The sequence below is a fragment of the Rhinolophus sinicus genome, chromosome 17 (assembly GCF_057876585.1).
Source record: "Rhinolophus sinicus isolate RSI-liver-muscle chromosome 17, RSI-T2T, whole genome shotgun sequence".
In the NCBI taxonomy this organism is placed as follows: domain Eukaryota; kingdom Metazoa; phylum Chordata; class Mammalia; order Chiroptera; family Rhinolophidae; genus Rhinolophus; species Rhinolophus sinicus.
Genome location: NC_142517.1, coordinates 213137514 through 213157129, shown reverse-complemented (window position 1 = coordinate 213157129; position 19616 = coordinate 213137514). Strand labels below are relative to the sequence as shown.

General features: G+C 49.6%; 1 protein-coding gene across 5 annotated transcripts in view; it reads left to right on the top strand.

Annotated features, from left to right (window-relative positions):
• Positions 1-19616, top strand: part of HDLBP (high density lipoprotein binding protein) — a 68834-nt gene that overhangs the window by 39538 nt on the left and 9680 nt on the right. For all 5 annotated transcript variants that reach the window (XM_019711667.3, XM_019711665.3, XM_074316479.2 and 2 more), the window contains 12 exons: positions 113-328; positions 5127-5549; positions 6050-6256; positions 6385-6492; positions 7437-7541; positions 7889-7967; positions 10251-10390; positions 11541-11645; positions 11759-11872; positions 12781-12867; positions 13008-13139; positions 17175-17393. In XM_019711667.3, the coding sequence (XP_019567226.3) occupies positions 113-328; positions 5127-5549; positions 6050-6256; positions 6385-6492; positions 7437-7541; positions 7889-7967; positions 10251-10390; positions 11541-11645; positions 11759-11872; positions 12781-12867; positions 13008-13139; positions 17175-17393 (1935 nt within the window). The remainder of the gene's footprint in view (positions 1-112; positions 329-5126; positions 5550-6049; positions 6257-6384; positions 6493-7436; positions 7542-7888; positions 7968-10250; positions 10391-11540; positions 11646-11758; positions 11873-12780; positions 12868-13007; positions 13140-17174; positions 17394-19616) is intronic.

Here is a 19616-nt window from a genome sequence, read left to right as displayed (position 1 = left end):
AGAGGGCTGGCACTTAGGGGACGGAGAGACTTGGTCTTTCGGTGCCTGGATACTCAGACGTTCTTCCCTTTCTTGGTCATGGAACCTTCCTTTTCTGCCCTTTTCTGAGCAGGTGTTCCATGTACCCCTGGAAGAGAGAAAGTACAAGGACATGAACCAGTTTGGAGAAGGTGAACAAGCGAAAATCTGCCTGGAGATCATGCAGAGGACCGGCGCCCACCTGGAGCTGTCTCTTGCCAAAGACCAGGGCCTCTCCATCATGGTCTCTGGGAAGCTGGACGCCGTCATGAAAGCCCGGAAGGACATTGTGGCGAGGCTGCAGACGCAGGTGGGTGCTCCCAGGCCTGTCCCTCCAGGTGGGCGCACTCACACGTGCCCATGGCTCCGATGTCCTCAGACCCCACCAGTGGGGCAGGTGCATAGTTCAGAGGCAGAGCAGCAAGGTTTGGGGCCTCCTGGCATTTCCAGTGAGAAACTGCCCACGAGTGCTGGAGTGGGACGCCAACTGCTTGTGCCGTTTGTGTGAACGAACGGAAATTAAAAGCTGTCCTGGAGTGAGTCACTTGGAAGAAACTAGGTGGCCTAGTAAGGACACAGGTGTAGGTCTTCAGTGGCAAGTGCAAGGTACAGGAGTCGTTGAGTGCATGTTGGCAACCGCACAGGGTCAGGCCCTGAACTTGAAGGTTACAGTTCAGATTTGGTGGTTTTAAAGCTCTGCATAGACCTCAGCAGCCTGGTACCGGTGCTGGGCCTAACGTGGGGATCATTGGAACACCTGAGGAGACCTACGGGCCGTTCCTCCCAGAGAGGAATCTTTTAAAGACCAAGGTTCTCTGTAGAGAAGCTTAGGAAAATGTCATATGACAGATACAGCTTTAAGAAATGGGGGTCTGATGCAAGAGGGGCCAGGGGCTAGCAGGGCGGAGAGCACTGCCAGTGCTCTCTCATCTCCCCACCTCTCAACCACGTGGGGCCTTGGGCCAGTCCCTCAGCCCTGCTAGCTCCAGGGTTAGGTCAGTAAGTGTAGGAAGTGGAAAATGCTGGGTCTCAATTGCTTCCCGTAGTGGCGGGTATGTAGTGGGCTCTCGCACTTCAGTTTGAGTCTTTTGTGATTGAGCACTGGGTCGGGGAGGGGTCACTTCGAAAGCGTTGGTGACTGACCATTTCATTCTCCGGCCTCCCCCAGAAGTATATTCACCTGTGAGTAATTCAGTGCGGTGCCTCTGAGTTATCTGTTTATATCCCTCTACGCTCTTCACTCACTCACTAAAACTCATTGTAATTCAGAGTACATCTGTATTCAACCCAGTCTCTGCATGGGCACCCCTCGTTATCTCAGAGATGTCCGTCCAACACGGTGTGTCCAAGTCAGTGTCCACACGAGGCCTGCCCCCTGCGTGCATGTCTGCCAATACTCGCCTCCTCTCGTTCCTCAGCAGTGGCCCGTCCCCTCCTTTCTCAGTAATGTTTGGGGGCAAGCAGGTGTCTGGTTGTTCGCTGTCCATCACTATGTCCTGTAAGCTGGCAGTTAGATGTCAGGGCTTGGTTCCTTTCACATTCAGCTTGTTTGTTTGGCAAGAAAGCCTGTGGGTGGGGCTGTGCACTTGGCCTTGATCCCAGGGTTGACCAGTAGACTGAGGTCTTCAGTCCAGGGTATCCGCTAGGAAGTTCCCGCTCGGTCTTTGCTCAGTAGTTCACTGGACGTCTCGGGTGACCACCTGGCTGCGTCAGGCTGGACACGGTGGTTTCTGACCGTGCCGTCCCACGTCAGTTGGTGTTCTTGGGAAGACCTTCTCTCCTCAGTGCTTCAAGTGGGAAGTGAACAGTAAGTCACTGGTCCTCCCCCTCCCCCTAAGTGTGACACTAAATTAATGCTCTCACTTTTTCGCTGGTGATCCGTGAATCTTGTTAGCGTCATTATGAACTTTCGATGTGGTTGTTAGTTATTCTTTATACTGACATTGTCTCGTCTTTGGCCAGGGGTTGGAACCCCTTCAGGTTGGCTCCTGGCAGCTTTCTGACGGGACCATTCATCTCCAGTCACTTCCTGATTCCTAACGCGGGTGTGTGGACAGACCTTACCCATTTCTTTCCACACACCCAAAGTTAGCTGTTTGTCGAAGAATTTGAACGTTTTTAGGAGGAAGTTGCATGAGTTCAAACTGGTCCTTCTGATGGTGAAAGACTGTGAGGTTTACAATCACTTGAAGTCATTCTTCTTTCTATTCAGGTTATGCTATTATCTTGATTTATGGTTAGGTTCATTCGCTGTAGTTTCTCTTCAGTTTTCAAAAGTTACAAAAACACTCCATGACTGCAGAGGCAGAGCTTCATAAGCAGGTGCCTCCCGAGACGGCTTCTTCACCCTGCTCCCAGCCACTCTGCTCGGTGGCATTCTTAGTCTTTGGTGTATCCGTCCATAATTTGAGAATTGAAGCGAAAGGTAGATAGCTTGCTATAAACTCTTGTTCTGCACCTTGTTTTTCCTGTGTATTCTCTGGAGGTGTCCGCTGTCGGCACCTAGTGGCTCTCCTGGCTTCTTTCCACAGCTGCGTGGTGCTCTGTGGGTGTGATGTAATTTATTCAGGCATTCCTGTCGATGACTTTTGCGTGGCTTCCGGACTTTGGCTCTTAGGAATTAGTGCGTGTGCTGTCCTGTTTTGCCCAGTGTATCTCGGGATCCGTTTCCTAGAGTGAGATGGCTGGGTCAGAGGGAAACAGCAGCTGTGACTTAGCCGTAACAGCCAGGTACCTGCCTTGGGGCCGAGCCCTCCACTGCATCGCTTCCTCCCGGCCTTGCCAAGCCCAGCCAGTGCTTGAGTGTTTGTCACTCTGAAAGGTAGCTGAGTGTTCTTCTAATTGCGTTTTTCTGATGAGCAAGATGGAGCATCTTTTCAGTGTCTGAGGGCCGGTTGCATCTTCTCTGTGCACTGTCTGTTCTTTGGCCTTTCTTTGTCAACTTCAAGTTGTCCGTCTTGCTCAGTGTGTTAGGGCTCTTAAACACCCTTCATCAGTCATGCCAGTTACAAATAATGTTTCCCACACTACCATTTGGTTTAGATCGTGATGTGTTCTTTGTGAAGACAGCCCTACACCTAGTAACAAGCTCTCCTGTCTGTCTCTTTTACAACCAGTTAAGAAAATGGAAATAAATCCAAACCCTTCATCCCATGAGTTAAACTGCCAGAAATCAAACAAATTCCCGAGTTCACAAGGAAACCAGAGAGGAAGACCAAGGCTTTATTTCCATGCAGTCAAATTTATTAAACATTTTGTTATTCTGAGTCATTGTTGGGAAAGTCTTTTTCACTTCTGGGTTGTAAGAAAGTTTGTTTGTATTTTCTCTGGTGCTTGTAAGGGTTCCTGATCTCTGTGAAATTTATCATGAATTGTGCGAGGTTCAGATCCAGTTTCATCCTTTTCCATGTGGCTATCCAGTCATCAATCAAATCCTACATTTTCACATTAACTGTTCCTGGGTTTTCCCTTCTGACCTGTGGTCTCTCTGTGTACTAATAAGTATTCTCCTGTTTCAGTGGTAATGTTTTATATTTTAACATCTGGCACAGTTATCACCATCCCTCCTGTACTGTTGTTGTTTTACCACGCACACTTTTAACCAACTTTTTGCTCAGAATTGCATTAGATCTAAGGGGTGTTTTTTGATTTCTGATGCACATATTCTGCTTCTTGATAGTTTTATGCCCAGCTCCTTTGTCTCTCTCTCTTTCTTTTGCCTATTGGAAATGGGCAGTCTTCTCCTTATGCGTTCTAACCCGTTGTTTTTAGCTGAGTTGAAGCTGTTGACTTCTGGATTCTAATTTTCCTCCCTGTTATAGACAGTAAAGATTTGATAAAGCAGGGGCTCCCCAGGGTTCCCAGTGTGCAGTCACGTGCCTCTTCCCGTCCAGCCTACGTGTCTGTTTCGCTTTCTCATCTCCTGTGGTGGGGAAATACTCTAGGGGACGAGGGGTCGTGTTGTGGGCAGTGCACGGCTGCAGTGAGCACTTTCCCGGAAGTTAACAACAGCTTTGGGGCTGAGGTGTACATTTGTCATGTTCAAAATACAGTAAAGATCCGCATGTAAGTGGTCCCGTGCAGTTCAAACTGGTGTTGCTCAAGGGTCAGCTTGTATCCATTGATTTCTATTTTCTTGCAGATTGTTATGAATGGATTTAAATTTTGTAGAGATGATCATTTGATTTTTTTTCTTCATAGGTCTAATAATATGAATTATATAAATGGATTTCCTAATATTGAACCAATTTTGGAATAAACCCTGTTTGATCATAATGCCAGTCGTCTTCCTTTCTGTGCTAGTTGGGAAGTGAGAAGGGACCTATTTTATTACCTCTGTGATACAGTGTAACGTTTCTATTGGGAATGTTGAATAGAAACGTAGTAAAAATTGTATCGCTATAAAATTGTATCGCTTGGGGAGGAAGGGAAGCTGGCTTATGTGTGACTATCTGCTATGCCACTGGTGGGAACCTTAACCCCTTTTTTCTTTTTTTTTAATAAGTCTTCTTAGTTGGCGGCTGTTTTCTCTACAGAGTTAGGAAGACGAAGCCTCAGTCTTCCTCCCCAGTTTCCCTGTGAGCTCAGAAATTTGCTTGATTTCTGGCAGTTTAACCCATGGGATGAAGGGTTGGATTTATTTCCATGTTCTTTACTCAGATAAGTTAACTTAGGTTGTAAAAGAGATAGGAAGGAGAGTTTATTACTAGACATAAGGCTTACGTCTGAAGAAAACAGCCAAGTATTCCAGAAACAAATCTTAACCTGGTTGGTCAGTATGTCCTTTCCTTTCGTGTCCCAAATCATTGACGTGCAAAACAAGACAGATGGATACCTGTCCTCGTGATGGCTGGTAGCTGGGCTGAGAAGATGGTGAACCAAGAATTCCTACCCCTAAGTAATTACGATAGCTGCAGGTGTGATGTGGGCCATGGGAATACAGCTGGGGGTCAGGGCGGGCTTCCGTCCCCTGTGTGTTCAAAGAACAGGTGGGGGCTGGCTCAGCACAAGCAGGTGAGAGTGGCCTTCTAGCCAGAGATGTCATGGGGGAAATAGGCTTTTCCGGAACCAGTGATGTTTTGTTCCCTTGGCTACTCCTGCTGCTATAGGCCTCAGCCACTGTTGCCATCCCCAAGGAGCACCACCGCTTTGTTATCGGCAAAAATGGAGAGAAGCTGCAGGACTTGGAGCTAAAAACGGCAACCAAAATCCAGATCCCACGCCCGGAGGACGCAAGCAACCACATCAGGATCACGGGCACCAGAGAGGGCATCGAGAAGGCACGCCACGAGGTCCTGCTCATCTCGGCCGAGCAGGACAGGCGTGCCGTGGAGAGGCTAGAGGTGGATAAGGCGTTCCACCCCTTTATCGCCGGGCCCTACAATCGGCTGGTCGGTGAGATCATGCAGGAGACCGGCACGCGCATCAACATCCCGCCGCCCAGCGTCAACCGGACGGAAATCGTGTTCACAGGAGAGAAGGAGCAGCTGGCTCAGGCCGTGGCTCGAGTCAAGAAGATTTATGAGGAAAAGGTAGTGTTGGGAGGGGGCCCCATGGGCAGGAGCCGAGAAGGGTTGGGGCCCAGCCGTGCCCCCTGGCCTTTTAGCTCTGGCAGCGGGCTGAGCTCTGTGCTAGAGGCTGTCTGCACCGTCGGCCCCTCTCCCTCCCCGCCCTGGACTGGGGCTGCCGCGGGGCTGGATGCACCACGCAGAACTGACTAATCATGTCATGAGTAAGCTGTTAGCTCGAGTTGGGGACTCGCAGGTCCGAAACTGGTTCTTTACTTTGGGGAAAGGACTTGGTATTTTCAGCTCTTCCAACTCTCAGTTATCAGTCTGGCATGACTTAAGTTCTCAGGTAATTCTTTGCAAACCCAGCCCTTGATGAGTAGTTCCCGGGGATTGGCTGGTCATCGTCTTCCCTTCCGGGGGCTCCACAGCTGTCGTCTGGGCCTGTCCTTTCAGTGGCAGCGTTCTGTGCCCACTGCCCCTCCTGTGCCCGTCCCCCTGACACCCTATCTTGGTTTTATCAGAAAAAGAAGACCACAACCATCGCCGTGGAGGTGAAGAAGTCCCAGCACAAGTATGTCATTGGGCCCAAGGGCAACTCCCTGCAGGAGATCCTGGAGAGAACTGGCGTTTCTGTGGAGATCCCGCCCTCTGACAGCGCCTCAGAGACCGTGATACTTCGCGGCGAGCCAGAAAAATTGGGGCAGGCGCTGACCGAAGTCTACGCCAAGGTACTACCTCCCACAGTGCATCGGGGCCGTGTCCGGGAGGCGCTCCCCTGCTTCTGCACCCATGTGAGCACCTGGTGCCCACATGGCCTGGGCCCTGCAAACCTACCGGGTGCTTCCTGCTCTCCTAGGCCAACAGTTTCACAGTCTCCTCCGTCTGCGCTCCCTCCTGGCTTCACCGTTTCATCATTGGCAAGAAAGGGCAGAACCTGGCCAGAATCACACAGCAGATGCCAAAGGTGAGTGGGCACGGATGGTCGCCAGCCTCGTTTCTGTCATCCTATTTCTGACCTTTGTTTGTGGTTGCTGTTTATCCTGCTGGGTGTCTTTGAAGGCTGGACATTTTTCAAAAATCAGAGGAAGTGTTTAAAAAATATTTGTCATTCTTTTGGTCCTTTTCACTAGTGGGAACGTGTACTGCCAGGTTTGATGACTGTCGTAAGGCCCATGTCATTCCACTGCTATGGCATCCTAACTTCCTAGGGGTTACACCTGGGAACTTATATACAAATTGTGTGGAGTGTCTTCCTGACCACGTGTCCTTGAGGTTGTCTTAGTTCTGCAAAGGGGACAGTAGATCCCAGGAAACGTGAACAGGGTAAGAAGCCAGAGGACACGTCCGTCGTCTTGTATTTCTGTTCTGTTTGGAATTCACTTCCCATGTACTCTTTGGTCACTTGACTCATCTAAGTTCAAAGTCCTGATTCACACAGATGGGACTGGTTCCTGGGGCCAGTCCCTGTTATTGCCCTCTCAAGCGTTACTGCTTTTCCTGGTGTGGTATAAACTCTGTGGACCACCTTTGGGCAGCTACACTTGGGTGAAAATTGCACCCCTGTTACCTGTCTCATTCTTTGTGCAGCCAAATAGGAGTGGGCATGTAAGCGTGAGAAAGATACAGGGAAACAGGAGGTATTGATGTGCTTCGAGGTGGTGGTTTTGGTCGCCAGTGCAGTGTGAAGGGCTTGGCAGTTCCCATTTTGGCAGAGATGTTTAGACCACGATATGTAGTATCAAAATAAGGGTGGTCGCCCAGCCCCCATTTCCAACTTTTCACGGTGTCTGTGGATGTGCACCGATGTGAAGCACCTGGGGACCGGCCGCCACCCTGGAAAGCGCCCGTGGGTGCTCGGAGGTCTCTGCCGCTCTGTCCTGACTGTCCCTTCCTCCTCTGCTGTGGTAGGTTCACATCGAGTTCACCGAGGGCGAGGACAAGATCACCCTGGAAGGCCCCACGGAGGACGTAAATGTGGCCCAGGAGCATATCGAAGCCATGGTGAAAGACCTGGTAAGGGGCCCGCCTCTCTGGGGGTTTGCGTGCCAGTGGGGTGGGACAGTGAGACCTCACGTGTGCAGGCACAGAGACCAACGTTGGCCCAGTCAGTGAGTGACGGGCTGAGGCAGTTAGAAGCTGGCCAAAGGCCCAGAGTGGCTTGGATAGAGGAGACCTTGTTTTGAAGAAGGGTCTTTCAAAGGGACCAGAAGGATGAACTTGCAGCAGTCCCCGACAGTTTGGTGAGAAGAGGGGACAGCTACCGGCCTCTGGACTGTGGTCCTGGCTGTGTGTCTGGCTGTGCGGCACGTCCCGTGGCGCGGTGCCTGGCGCTATGGGCCCCTCCCTCTGTGCTCCTGCAGAGTCACCGGATGGACTACGTGGAGGTGAGCATCGACCACAAGTTCCACAGGCACCTCATTGGGAAGAGTGGAGCCAACAGTGAGTGGGCCCTGCGGGGTAGGGACGGACGGGCCGGCGCCATACATTAGGCCGGGAGGAGAGTCACAGATTCTGACTAGGTGTCCTCGTTTCTCCTCCGGCCATGGTGGCCTGGAGCCGTTTGGCCCAGAGGTGAACGTGACCAACCTGCTCAGTCCCCTGCCTAACACACGAAGGGCATGGTGAAGGCACACCCAGGATTTCGTCCTTCACGTTTCTGCCCGACCGGCTGGGGATGCAGCCCAGGCTTCTGTAACGCTCACTACCTAGCACCCCAATCACGAGCCCACCGACTAAGAAATTTCCGGACTTGTGCCCAAGTCAAACGCAGGGAGGGATTCTGTTGGGCAGAGGGCTCCGTCAGTTCCATGTGGGACTTACCTGTGTCAGGCTGGGAGCAGCAGGTGGGACATCGGCGACGTGCTGTGTGAGCTCTGTTTGAATCGGCGGTGGTTCCAAAGCCCGCTCCTTCGCCTGGTTGAACTGCACGGCCATCTCACACACGGTGTTTACCGGTCTGAAAATAACCATCCTGTTTTATCTCCGGTGGAAAGTGAGGGCTAACATACCTATCCCTGGGTCCTTCCCTAGGTTGCAGGGACCCCACCTCTGTGAGCACGCCCTCTTCGGGTTTTGCCCTGTGCAGCCCAGTGTTTGTTCATGTGTAGATAGGCTTGTCACTCTCTTTACTTGTCATTCTCATGTTCTGGGAGCCTTGTAAACAGCGGGCGAGGTTCCCACTTACAGCGCAGCTGCAGTGGGCGCTCGCTGCTTGAACTTGTGCGCACCGTGAACTCGCTTCTGTTCTGGTTCACTGCAGTGTGTCCTTCCACAGAAAAGTAAAAGGAAGTGCAGTTCTAATGTTTCTGGTGTCTGCGCCCTAGGAAGTGTGGACCCACTTAGCATGGTTCCAAGAACTGTATCTGTTCTGTTTTCTGGTTCAGTTCCTAACCCTCGTTTTCTGTCATAATCTAAAACCTGACGCCCAGCTTCTGTCCTCGGCTTGTATTGTCCTACACGAGCCCCCCGGGAACAGCACCTCCTCACCTCCGTCCCCGTGCACATTCCCTCCTGGCTGTCTCTGTGCGCTCAGAACTCTCCTTAGCGACCCTCTCAGGAGCGTGGCTCCCTCACAACACAGTGGGCCAAATGCTGATCCCTTTCTGGGGATAAGTCTTCTCCAGGGTGTGCGGGCCTGGGTCTGACCACGGGCTCTGGGTTCTGTCCAGAGAAGGTGACTGCAGGAGGGTTTTCAGCCCCACTTTTTTTTTCAGACACTGAAGTGCTCAGTTTGGATCTGAGCTGATGATGGCATCTGTTTGGGTGGCAGCATGGCCTCCCTGGGGCTCTCAGGTGGTCGACAGAGCACTTGTCTCTTCAGTCAATGTGGGGTCTTCTGATTTCTAAGGGTTTTTAATGCTTTTTTATTTATTTAGCGAGAGAGTAATTTTTTTGTTCTGTGGTTCCCAAACTTGTCTTCACGTTAGAAATACCTGAGATCTTTTCAATACAGTGAGTCGTCACTCACCGTCATCAATAGGTTCCTGGAAACTGTGGCTCTACTGGAAATGACGTTAACGAAACCAGTTTGACCAGAGGCCGATGATAGGAACGTGAGCTAAGTCCCTACAGCATATTTCCAGTCACAGAAACATCACCCAGCCTCTAAATAAAGACCCAAAACACTTCTAATGTTAAACATTGACATAAGTGTGAGCTCTACGTACATTTAAGAAAGACGAATAGGAACAAGGTAATTCTCTTCCAAGCCATTTACTCCAGTTAGGGCCCCGGGGGCCCCAAGCCTCTCCCGGCAGCTCAGGGCCACTCACACCCACTCACACGGGGACAACATCGATTCCCCATTTAACCCAGCATGACATCTCAGGGACGTGGGAGAAGCCCTGAGTCCCCGAGGAAACTCACGCAGGCAGACATGGGGAGAACGTGCGACTCCACACAGATAGTGGCCCGGCCGGGAATTTTTTTCCTCGTAAACATTACAAGGAAGGATGTTGAAGAAAACATTATTCGAGGACCTGCTCGGGTCTTGAGTGCCAGCCGTTCTCCGGAGTAGCGAGCCCTCAGGTTCCGTGCGGTGCTGCGTGGTCTGTCCAGTGGGGAGCGGACCTGCCTCATGTTAGAGAATAGACAGTTGCTTTGGGGCCCTCCGTGTCCTTTCTGCTTGCTGGGTGGCGATTAGGTTCCTTGGGGGCTCTGCCCCAGTGTCACTGGTGGAGTGGAGTCAAGTCTGCATATGAACCGTGTCTCTTTGTTCCAAAGTCAACAGGATCAAAGACCAGTACAAGGTGTCGGTGCGTATCCCTCCCGACAGCGAGAAGAGCAACCTGATCCGCATTGAGGGGGACCCGCAGGGCGTGCAGCAGGCCAAGCGGGAGCTGCTGGAGCTCGCCTCGCGCATGGTAGGCCCACGGCCGGGTGCCTCTGCACAGCGGCCTTCCTGGCCTGCGCTCTCCTGTGGCTGGCAGTCACCAGGTCTCCGCTGGGCACGTGGCTGTGCTAGTGTAGCAGGGTGCTCAGGCTGTGGCAGGGCACGTAGCCCTGGCCAAAGCCTGGAGTCCCTGAGGCCGGAGCACTCACCCGGGGACTGGGAAGGCACCAAGCGATGCTCCTGTGTGCCCAAGGGGGACAGTCACTGCCGGGCAATTACGTGCAGATGCGCGAGGGGCTGAGCAGTGGGCCTTGGGCCCTACTCCCCACACTGCCCTGCTGAGCTGCCCTGGGCTGGGCTGCCCATGACTCAGCCACACGTCAGTGCCCCTGAACCCCCACGCGTGAGCCCTGTACTGCAGGAGTGCACACTTAGGAAAGCCCAGGGTGGCGCAGCACAAGCCCTGGGGTCTGCTGTCCTTCACCCCAGACAGTCCCTTCACTCTCGCCCCAGTACTGTTCCAGGGGCGACATGTCAGACCCAGGGCACAGCACTGCCCTCTGTCAGCCGAGTGCCATGGGTTCTGCCCTTCGTCAGCCAGTTTCATCCTGACCGTCTAGGGTCCCTTGCTCTGGAGGCTTTTGTTGCTAAATTCCTGAACCCTTGTTTCTCTGTGATGTCAGTCCGATCCAGAAATTTCCCAGAATTCTCTAATGTGTTTGGTTGGTTGGCGGCTTGTCTCCCTGCGCTCCACCTCTGCTTGGTCCTTTGTGTTCCTCTGACATTTAATGGGCCTCTGGGGACATTGGACACCGTGTGTTCCGTGCCCTGTGCTGAGCCGTTTTCTTAGTCACCCTCCCAGGGAGAGGAATCGTCCAGGCCTCCTCGTGTTCAGGAGGGTCACTCCCGCTCTGCACAGCGCCGGCCTCAGCATCTAGTTGTAATTAAAACAGCCACTAAGTGACCTGCTTTGGTGACTGTCTACTGTGGTAGCACTTTGGTTGGAGGGCCCTCCTCAGTTGTGTCCTTGGATCCTGTTCAGGAGAGTGACCTGTGCCCAGTGTGATGTGCGGTGTGGTGGTTGTGGGACAGAGCAGGTGTCCTCTGGCCAGAGACCCGAACTGCTGTGTGGGGCGTCACCCACCTTGCGAGTGATGACGTCCCCCACGTCACTATTTCAGGAGAATGAGCGCACCAGGGACCTCATCATCGAGCAGAGGTTCCACCGCACAATCATCGGGCAGAAGGGCGAGCGCATCCGGGAGATTCGCGACAAGTTCCCCGAGGTGACGGCCCCGGTGTCCCTAGCCCCTGGGAGGCATTGGCCTGGCACTGAGCAGTGTTCCATATTGGGCTTCGTACCAGTCATCGAACTTGGTCTCCTGATGGTTTATTTTAGGTTATCATCAACTTCCCAGACCCAGCACAAAAAAGTGATATTGTCCAACTCAGAGGGCCCAAGAATGAGGTGGAAAAATGCACAAAGTACATGCAGAAGATGGTGGCAGATTTGGTAGGGGACATTTTCCATTCTTTGTTGGGTGACAGTGTTGGGCGGTCGAGGGGTGCCACCAGAACACCTGCTTCGGGGTGCACGCTTGGGTGCTGGATGGGTCTGCCGTCCCGGGCTTGGGACACAGTAGTGACACCATCTCTCAACCCAATGTTTAGATGGCAGAAGTTGTCATGACTTGAGTGTTCTATGGCATTGCCGTGGGGAGACCCTCTTTTTCCCATGCCACATCACTTTGTTTCTTTGAGGGGTCTTCAGGTACCTAGAGAAGCTGTCCATCCAGTCCAGGGAGACTGGCACAAGTAGTGTGAGGGGCTGTTGACTGATGTGTCATCTCAAACCTGGAAAGGGCAGGCGGCAGGTGGCCTGTGTTCTCTACACCTCCTTACACGGCTCACACGTAGCCTGTGGCCACTGGAGATGGGGGGCAGGGAGGGCTTCCCAGCGCTGGGCTCGTCTGTGTGCCCTGGAACACAAGGGTCCTGACAGGAGCAGCATCTGGGGGTGTTCTGAGCTCACTTCTCAGAAGCCTGGAGTCCTGGCCCGTCAGTCCCCAGCCAGCTCTCGTCTTGAGTGTGGCAGGGACTCCATCTTAACCCGGCGCATTGGTTGAGGTCCCCTGGCCAGACTTGATGGCGTCTGGATTATGGGGCATGCACTAACAGATCGCAGCTTCTGCGGCATGCCGCTTTTTATAAAAGGGGACTTTGCACCCGTCCGCCTGTGACGTGCCAGGTTGGTCAGTTGTTGGATAGTTGTCTCACCCGTCCTCGTGGCACACCTCCGAAGGTCAGACAGGATGGAAGTCTGTTTCAGAGCAGGGCCCCATGGTTCCGTGCTGCCCTCGGGGCTGGGAGGGCACCTCCTGCTCTGGCATGCATGCTCATTGTGCATCTCTTGTTTTTAAGGTGGAAAATAGCTACTCGATCTCTGTTCCGATCTTCAAACAGTTTCACAAGAACATCATTGGTAAAGGAGGCGCAAACATTAAAAAGGTGACCGGCCAGCTTGTCCCCTGGGTCCTGGCTCTTCTTGCCCTGCTCCCCCCGCCCCCCCAGCCCTGCGCCTTTCCTGCTGCAGATTGCAAGGGTCAAACCTGGTAGTCAGCTCCTCACGGTTGCCCCTCTCCTCGTAGATCCGGGAAGAAAGCAACACCAAGATTGACCTTCCAGCAGAGAACAGCAATTCAGAGACCATCATCATCACAGGCAAGCGAGCCAACTGTGAGGCTGCCCGGAGTCGCATCCTGTCCATCCAGAAAGACCTGGTAAGGAAGCGGGGCTGTGGGGCAAGGCACGCACTGTGGGCCCTATTGTCGTGTCTCTCCAGCCCCCAGAGTTGTAGCTTGGGGTTCAGGCCTGTGGGCCCAGCACTCCCTGCCACCGACTTCCCGCCGCTGGCCCACAGGTGCTTAGCAACAGTCCTGAGCAGAAGCATTGACTCAGGCACTCGGAGATCATTGCACCCTGAAGGTCTTACAACATTTTTTTCCCCAGTTTTTGAAAAATGAATGTGTGAGAAACTGCACATGTTTAAAGTGTGCAGTTGTATACGTCCATGGGATCACCTCCGCGATCGAGAAAATGGACTTGTGTCCTTTTAACACCTGCCTCACTCCTCTCCCCCCACTCCCCACGTCCCCCCAGACCCTTACCTGCTTTGCCACAGGAGCTCAGTTTGGATTTTCTACATTGTTATGAAAATGGTTTCCACTGTCTTGGGTCAAGCTGCTCTTACTTTGTATAATTACTTTGAGATTCATCCATGTTATCGTGTATCAATACTTCATTCTTTAATTGAAACACAATTGACATACGTTACATAAGTTTCAAGTGTTCAGTGTTATGATTTGATATTTGTGTATCTTGTGACATGATCACCATGATGAGACTAATTAAGTCATGCCACACAGTACAGCTTTTTTTTTCTTGGGATAAGAATGTTTCATGTACCTCTCTTTGCAACTTTCAAATATGCAATCCAGTATCATTGACTGTAGTCCGGTCACCGTGTGGTATGTATATATAGAACATTTGCATCCCCAGGACTTAACGTTTTAACTGGAAGTTTGTACCTTTTGACCCCCTTCACTCATTTCGCCCACCCCCCACTCCCGGCAACCACCAGTTTGTTCTCTGTATCTGCGCTTAGTTTTTTTATACTTTTTTCTTTAAGATGGATTTTTAAATTAATTTTAGGTGTACAGTTAACATAACAATTGGACATTTAGAGCCCTCACAAAGTGATAACCCCCCAAGTCTACTACCCCTCTGGCACCATACATAGTTATTATAATACCATTGACTGTTTCCTATGCTGTACTTTACATCCATGAATATATATATTTTTTAATTAGAGTTGACATTCAATATTATTTTATTAGTTTCAGGTGTACAGCGCAGTGGTTAATACACTTTTTTTTTATTGCTGGGTTATATTTCACTACATGAGTAGATCATGCCCCCTTTTGTGCAGACTTTGGTAGTTTGTACCTTTTAAGAGGTTCCTATTTTATGTATGTTGTCAAATTTATTGGCATAAAGCTTTTCATAATATTCCCATATTGTCTTTTTACTATCTGTAGTGTCACCTCTGTCATTCTTAATATATGTAATTTGTGTCCTTGTAAGATGACCTCCTTTTACCCCGGTAGTATTTTTTGCTCTGAAATCTACTTTTATATTTAAGTGGGTTTCTTTTAGGCAGCTTGCTTTCTCTTCAATCTGACAACTTCTGCTTGTTAAATTGAGGTGTTTGCATTTAATTACATTGGTGATTATATGCTTACGTTATTACATGTATTATCACATACACTCAGTGTAATTACATCTAATGTGATTGATGTTTTCATTTTTAAATTTGGTAAAATATAAAGTGCACCATCTTAACCATTTTAAGGGGACAGTTCAGTGGTGTTAAGTACATTCACGTACGGCCATCGCCACCATTAATTTCCAGAACTTGTTCATCTTCCCAAACTGTACCCGTTAAACAACAACAACGCCCCATCCCCCTACCCAGCCCCGGGTCACTTTACTGTGATTATATTGTACAGTGGGTTTAAATCTACGTCTCACTCTTGGTTTTCTTTTTGTCCCATGTACTTTGTCCCCTTTTTCTGTCTTCTTTTGGATTAAATACTTCATTCCTTTTAGATCTTTTTTTTGGCTTATCAGATACAGCTGTTTTGTTGTAGTGGTTGCTTTGGGTTTTTAGTGTGCGTCTTCAGCTTAGAGCCTCCCTGCAAGTGGCTGTGCCAGCGCTGTAGTTTCATTCCTTTCGTTCCCCTGCGCCCCAGCCTCTGTGCTCTGTCATCATGCCGTTTACTTGCACGTGCTATAAACCCCAAGTGTATCAACAGCCTTTTTGTTTAAACACCCAGTTATTGTTTAAGGAGATTTAAGTAATAAAAAACTCTTACATATTTACCCATGTATACGTATCTCCTGTACTCTCCCTGTTCGTCCCTTCTCACCCCTCCCTAACCGCTGATCTTTTTAGTGTCTCTATAGTGTTAGCCTTTTCCAAAATGTCAAGGAGTTGGAATCTTGGTGTGTAGCCTTTTCAGATTGGCTTCTTTCACTTTGTTTTAGAGCTTTGGGTGAGAGTATGTTTAATTTTGTAAGAAACCACCCGACTGTCTTCCCAAGTGGCTCACCAGTTTGCATCCCCGCCAGCCTGAGATTCCTGTGGCTCCACGTGCTCAGACTGGTGCTTTTCCTTTCGGTGCTTTGGGTTGTTGCTGGCGAGACAGCTGGTGTTACCCTTAGCTTTGCTCGTCCACACGGACTAGGTTTTCTTTATGTTTCTTTTTTTTTTTTTTTTTTTTTTAATATATATTTTTTTTCATCTCCCACCCCCCACCCCCCTTACCCTCTGGCAACCACTAAACTATTATCTGTGTCTATGAGTTTCTGTTTCTCATTTGTTTGTCTTGTTCTTTTGTTGTTTTAGGTTTATATACCACATATCAGTGAAATCACATGGTTCTCTGCTTTTTCTGTCTGACTTGTTTCGCTCAGCATTACTCTCTCAAGATCCATCCATGTTGTCACAAATGTTCCTATGTTTCTTTACTTGAAGTTTATATTGAAATTCTTGGATATGTGAGTTTAGAGTTGTCATCATATTTGGAAAAGTTTGGGTCATTATTTCGTAACAGTTTTTTCTGTCCTCCCCTTCAGGGACTCCGATTACTGAGCATCAGGCAGCCTGAAATTGTCCCACCATTCACTGACACTGTTTATGCTGGGGTTGGGGGGGTATTTTTTCCTCCATGAGTTTCTTTTAATTCATTAATTTTCTGCAATGTCTAATCTGCCTGTAATCCCATATAGTATATTTTTCATTTCAGATACTGTTTTTGCCTCTAGAAGTTCAATTTGAATTTGCTGTTTTTATACTTGACGTGTTCAATCTTTTCCTTTGGCTTCTTGCTCATACGCAGTATTAGTGAAAATACCTGTTTGTGTCCGTGGCCTGATGTTTCTGACTTCTGTGTCATTCCTGGTGGTTTTCTATCGTTTTATCCTAGTGTGGGCTGCTTTTTCCTGTCCATTTGCACGTCCGGTATTTTTTTTCATTAGACCAGACGTTATGAAGTTTACTTGGGTAGTTTTGTCTTCCTGTAAATGTCTTTGTACTTGAAGTTACTTCACTACAGTTGGCTCCTTTTTGGACTTGCGTTTAAGGCTTGTTCGGTGTGAGTATGGTGGTGCTTGTTAGTCCAGGGCCCATATTTCCCTCTGTGCCCTGAGAGCCTCCGAGAACTGTGGCCAGGGCCCCAGGTGGGACGGCTGACGGAGCTGTGGGTCCCGTGAGCCTACTCCTCCGGGTGGTTCTCGCCCTGGCCCAGGCAGTCGCCCTCCGTGTGTCCGCATGGGAGCCTCTCTCCACGCGCTCTTTCTTGGGCTTTGACACACGAGCTCAACCAGAGGACAGTCAGAGGCTCACCTTGCTTGCTTCCTGTCCCCCATATCTTGAACACCATTGTTTCATGTGGGAGGAAAATCCAGTCTCTGGAGGCAGAGTCTCTGCTTATGGGGCTTTAACAAGAAAGCTTGACCCGTATGCATCTTGGTCGCAGCAGAGAAGGGCTGATGGGCAAAGTGCTGTTTTACGTCTGATACCGTGGCTCCCTTTGTACGCAGTGTATGTGGCCCTCACACATGCACGCCCGCATGTCACAGGCCCCTCTTCAGCAGGCGTGTGCTCCTATGTTGAACATGTCACAGGCTGTGGCTTAACCCTTCTCTAGCCCTTACTTGTCACCCAAAATGTCCTCGTGCGTGTGTGCTTCCAGGCCAACATAGCCGAGGTGGAGGTCTCGATCCCAGCAAAGCTGCACAACTCCCTCATTGGCGCCAAGGGCCGCCTGATCCGCTCCATCATGGAGGAGTGTGGGGGTGTCCACATTCACTTCCCTGTGGAAGGTTCTGGAAGTGACACTGTTGTCATCAGGGGTCCTGCCTCGGATGTAGAGAAGGCCAAGAAACAGCTGCTACACCTGGCAGAGGAGAAGGTAAGCACCACCCGGGAGGGGATCAGCATGTTTGTTCCGTGCAGGAAGTGTCCTTTTTCTTCCCGGTGGAAAGCTCCAAGTGCCCTTGTGGCAGGCCCGAAAACTTCGAAGACCTTTGTCTCTTTGATTTTTGCCATTACCGAAGGGCCTTTCCTGGTCAAATGCCCACGTATGCGATGTAGCAAAAGTGATGTATGTAAAGTAGACTCCACTCTCCTTAGTATGTGGTTGTGACTTTTTATGAACATGTATTTGTGTGATCTCTACTGCAATACAAATGTTTTGACCAACCCCCCCCCAACCCCCCAAAGTCTTCAGTGAATCACCTCTGTCACAGTCCACCTGCTGGTCTGTCTCTGCACTCGGTTCCATCCCAGCAGCTCCACAGGTGGGAATGGCTGGCTCTCTAAGCTATCGGCGAGCCCTTCAGCTTTGTGCTCTAACTGTTCTAGATTCTTGCTTTTCCAAAAGCACTTTGGAACCAGCTTGTCTGTTTCTAGAGGGAGAAAATCCTGCTTAGATTTTGATTTTGAGATTACCATATTTTGCTGGGTATAATGCACACCCACGTTTTTGACCCAGACTTCAGGGGAAAAAAATATTTCATTTTAATTTTTTTAATTCAAATTTTTATTTGTTTATATGTAGGTACTTTTTTTGGCATTATAAAGGAATTTTAGCATTTAGTTTTTAACATTATGGTACAAGAAATTTTATGAACAAATAATTACAAATCACAAGAACAGATACAAGGTACAAGAAATTTTATGTACTGGTAACAAATTTACGATATTTATGCATCTAGAAGGCCAAGAGCTCCTCGTCGTTGCAAGTTCGTCGTAAGTTAAAAACCGATTATTGTATTCCAGGGTATTATTTTGCATACAGATATCGTTACTGATTTCTTTTAGAGATCATTATTCATCTCTTTGAACTCATAAGCATAAGTAAAAGAATTAAAAACATTTATATAGATACAGAATTACACTACCCATGTGTAATGCACATCCTTATTTTTCCCTCACAAATTTGGGTAGAAAAGTATGCATTACACACGGCAAAATACGGTATGTTGAAGCTAAAGATCAAACTGGGGAGAACTGAGATCAGCAGTTTGAATCTGCTACTCTGTGTGCCAGTTTTTAAAGTCTGGCTTCTCATTGACTGCTGGTTTATAGTTTTTAGCATACAGACCTTGTTCATTTTGGTCAATTGATGTCTTTTGTTGTTTAGAGGTGGTACTTTTGTGATTCATTTCAAGTTTAAGTTATTGTAGTATTAGAAATGTATTTGATTTTTGAGTGTTGGCCTTGTTTTATGTGTCTGGTCTAAAGCTCACTCTGAAAGTTCCAGTAGCTTTTTTTGAGGGTTCTTGTGAGTTTTACTTTATGGAAAACACATCACCTGTGAGTGGATGGTGCATCTCTTTCTCTGATTGTACACCATGAGTGTCTCGTCTTACCGCATTGCCTGGGCCTCCAGTGTGCTGATAGCAGTGGTGAGAGCAGACGGCCTTGCTTTGTGGGTGAACTTGGGAGGTACTGAACCTGTCACCATGTTAGTGTGCGGTGAGCAGCCGGTCTTTTGCAGATGCTCTTAACAGGGACGGATGCGTCCTTCTGTCCCACGTTTGCTGAGAGTATTTTGGGGGATGGGTGTTGGATCTCGTCAAGGTTTTTTGTTTGGTTGGTTTTTTGCATCTATCGGCATGATGACATGGTTTCTCTCTTTGGTGTGTATATTAGATTGATTTTTCTTTTTTAATGTTTCACCAGCCTTGCGTTTGGGGGTTAGCCCCACTTAGTTAGGATGTATTTCCTTTACCGTGTTGCTGGACGGGGCCCGCCTAACTCGTTAGCTTTTTAACAGCGCTGCTGTTCACGAAGGTCTGTCTGAATGGTAGGAGAGTCCCTCGGTGGTGTTTGTGAAATTGGCACTTAAAAGATAACAATGTCAGTTGTTTACTGATTACGTGCTGGCAGACCTCCTTTTCCTGTGTTCCTACTTCATTGTGGGCCCAGTTCTAGGACCACAGGAAGGAGAGAGAGTGCACTGTGTGGGTCTGAGTCAGCCTGCAAGAGTGTGCTCTCCAGGTGACTCTGCCAGAGGAGCTGGCATCTGCCACGAGGTCCCTGTGTCAGGGCCTGTCCTGGGCCCTGCTTTCTTGGTGTCAGATGAGGGCCCCAGTTGGCTCGGGTCTCTCTCAGTTTGAGATTGGGGCGT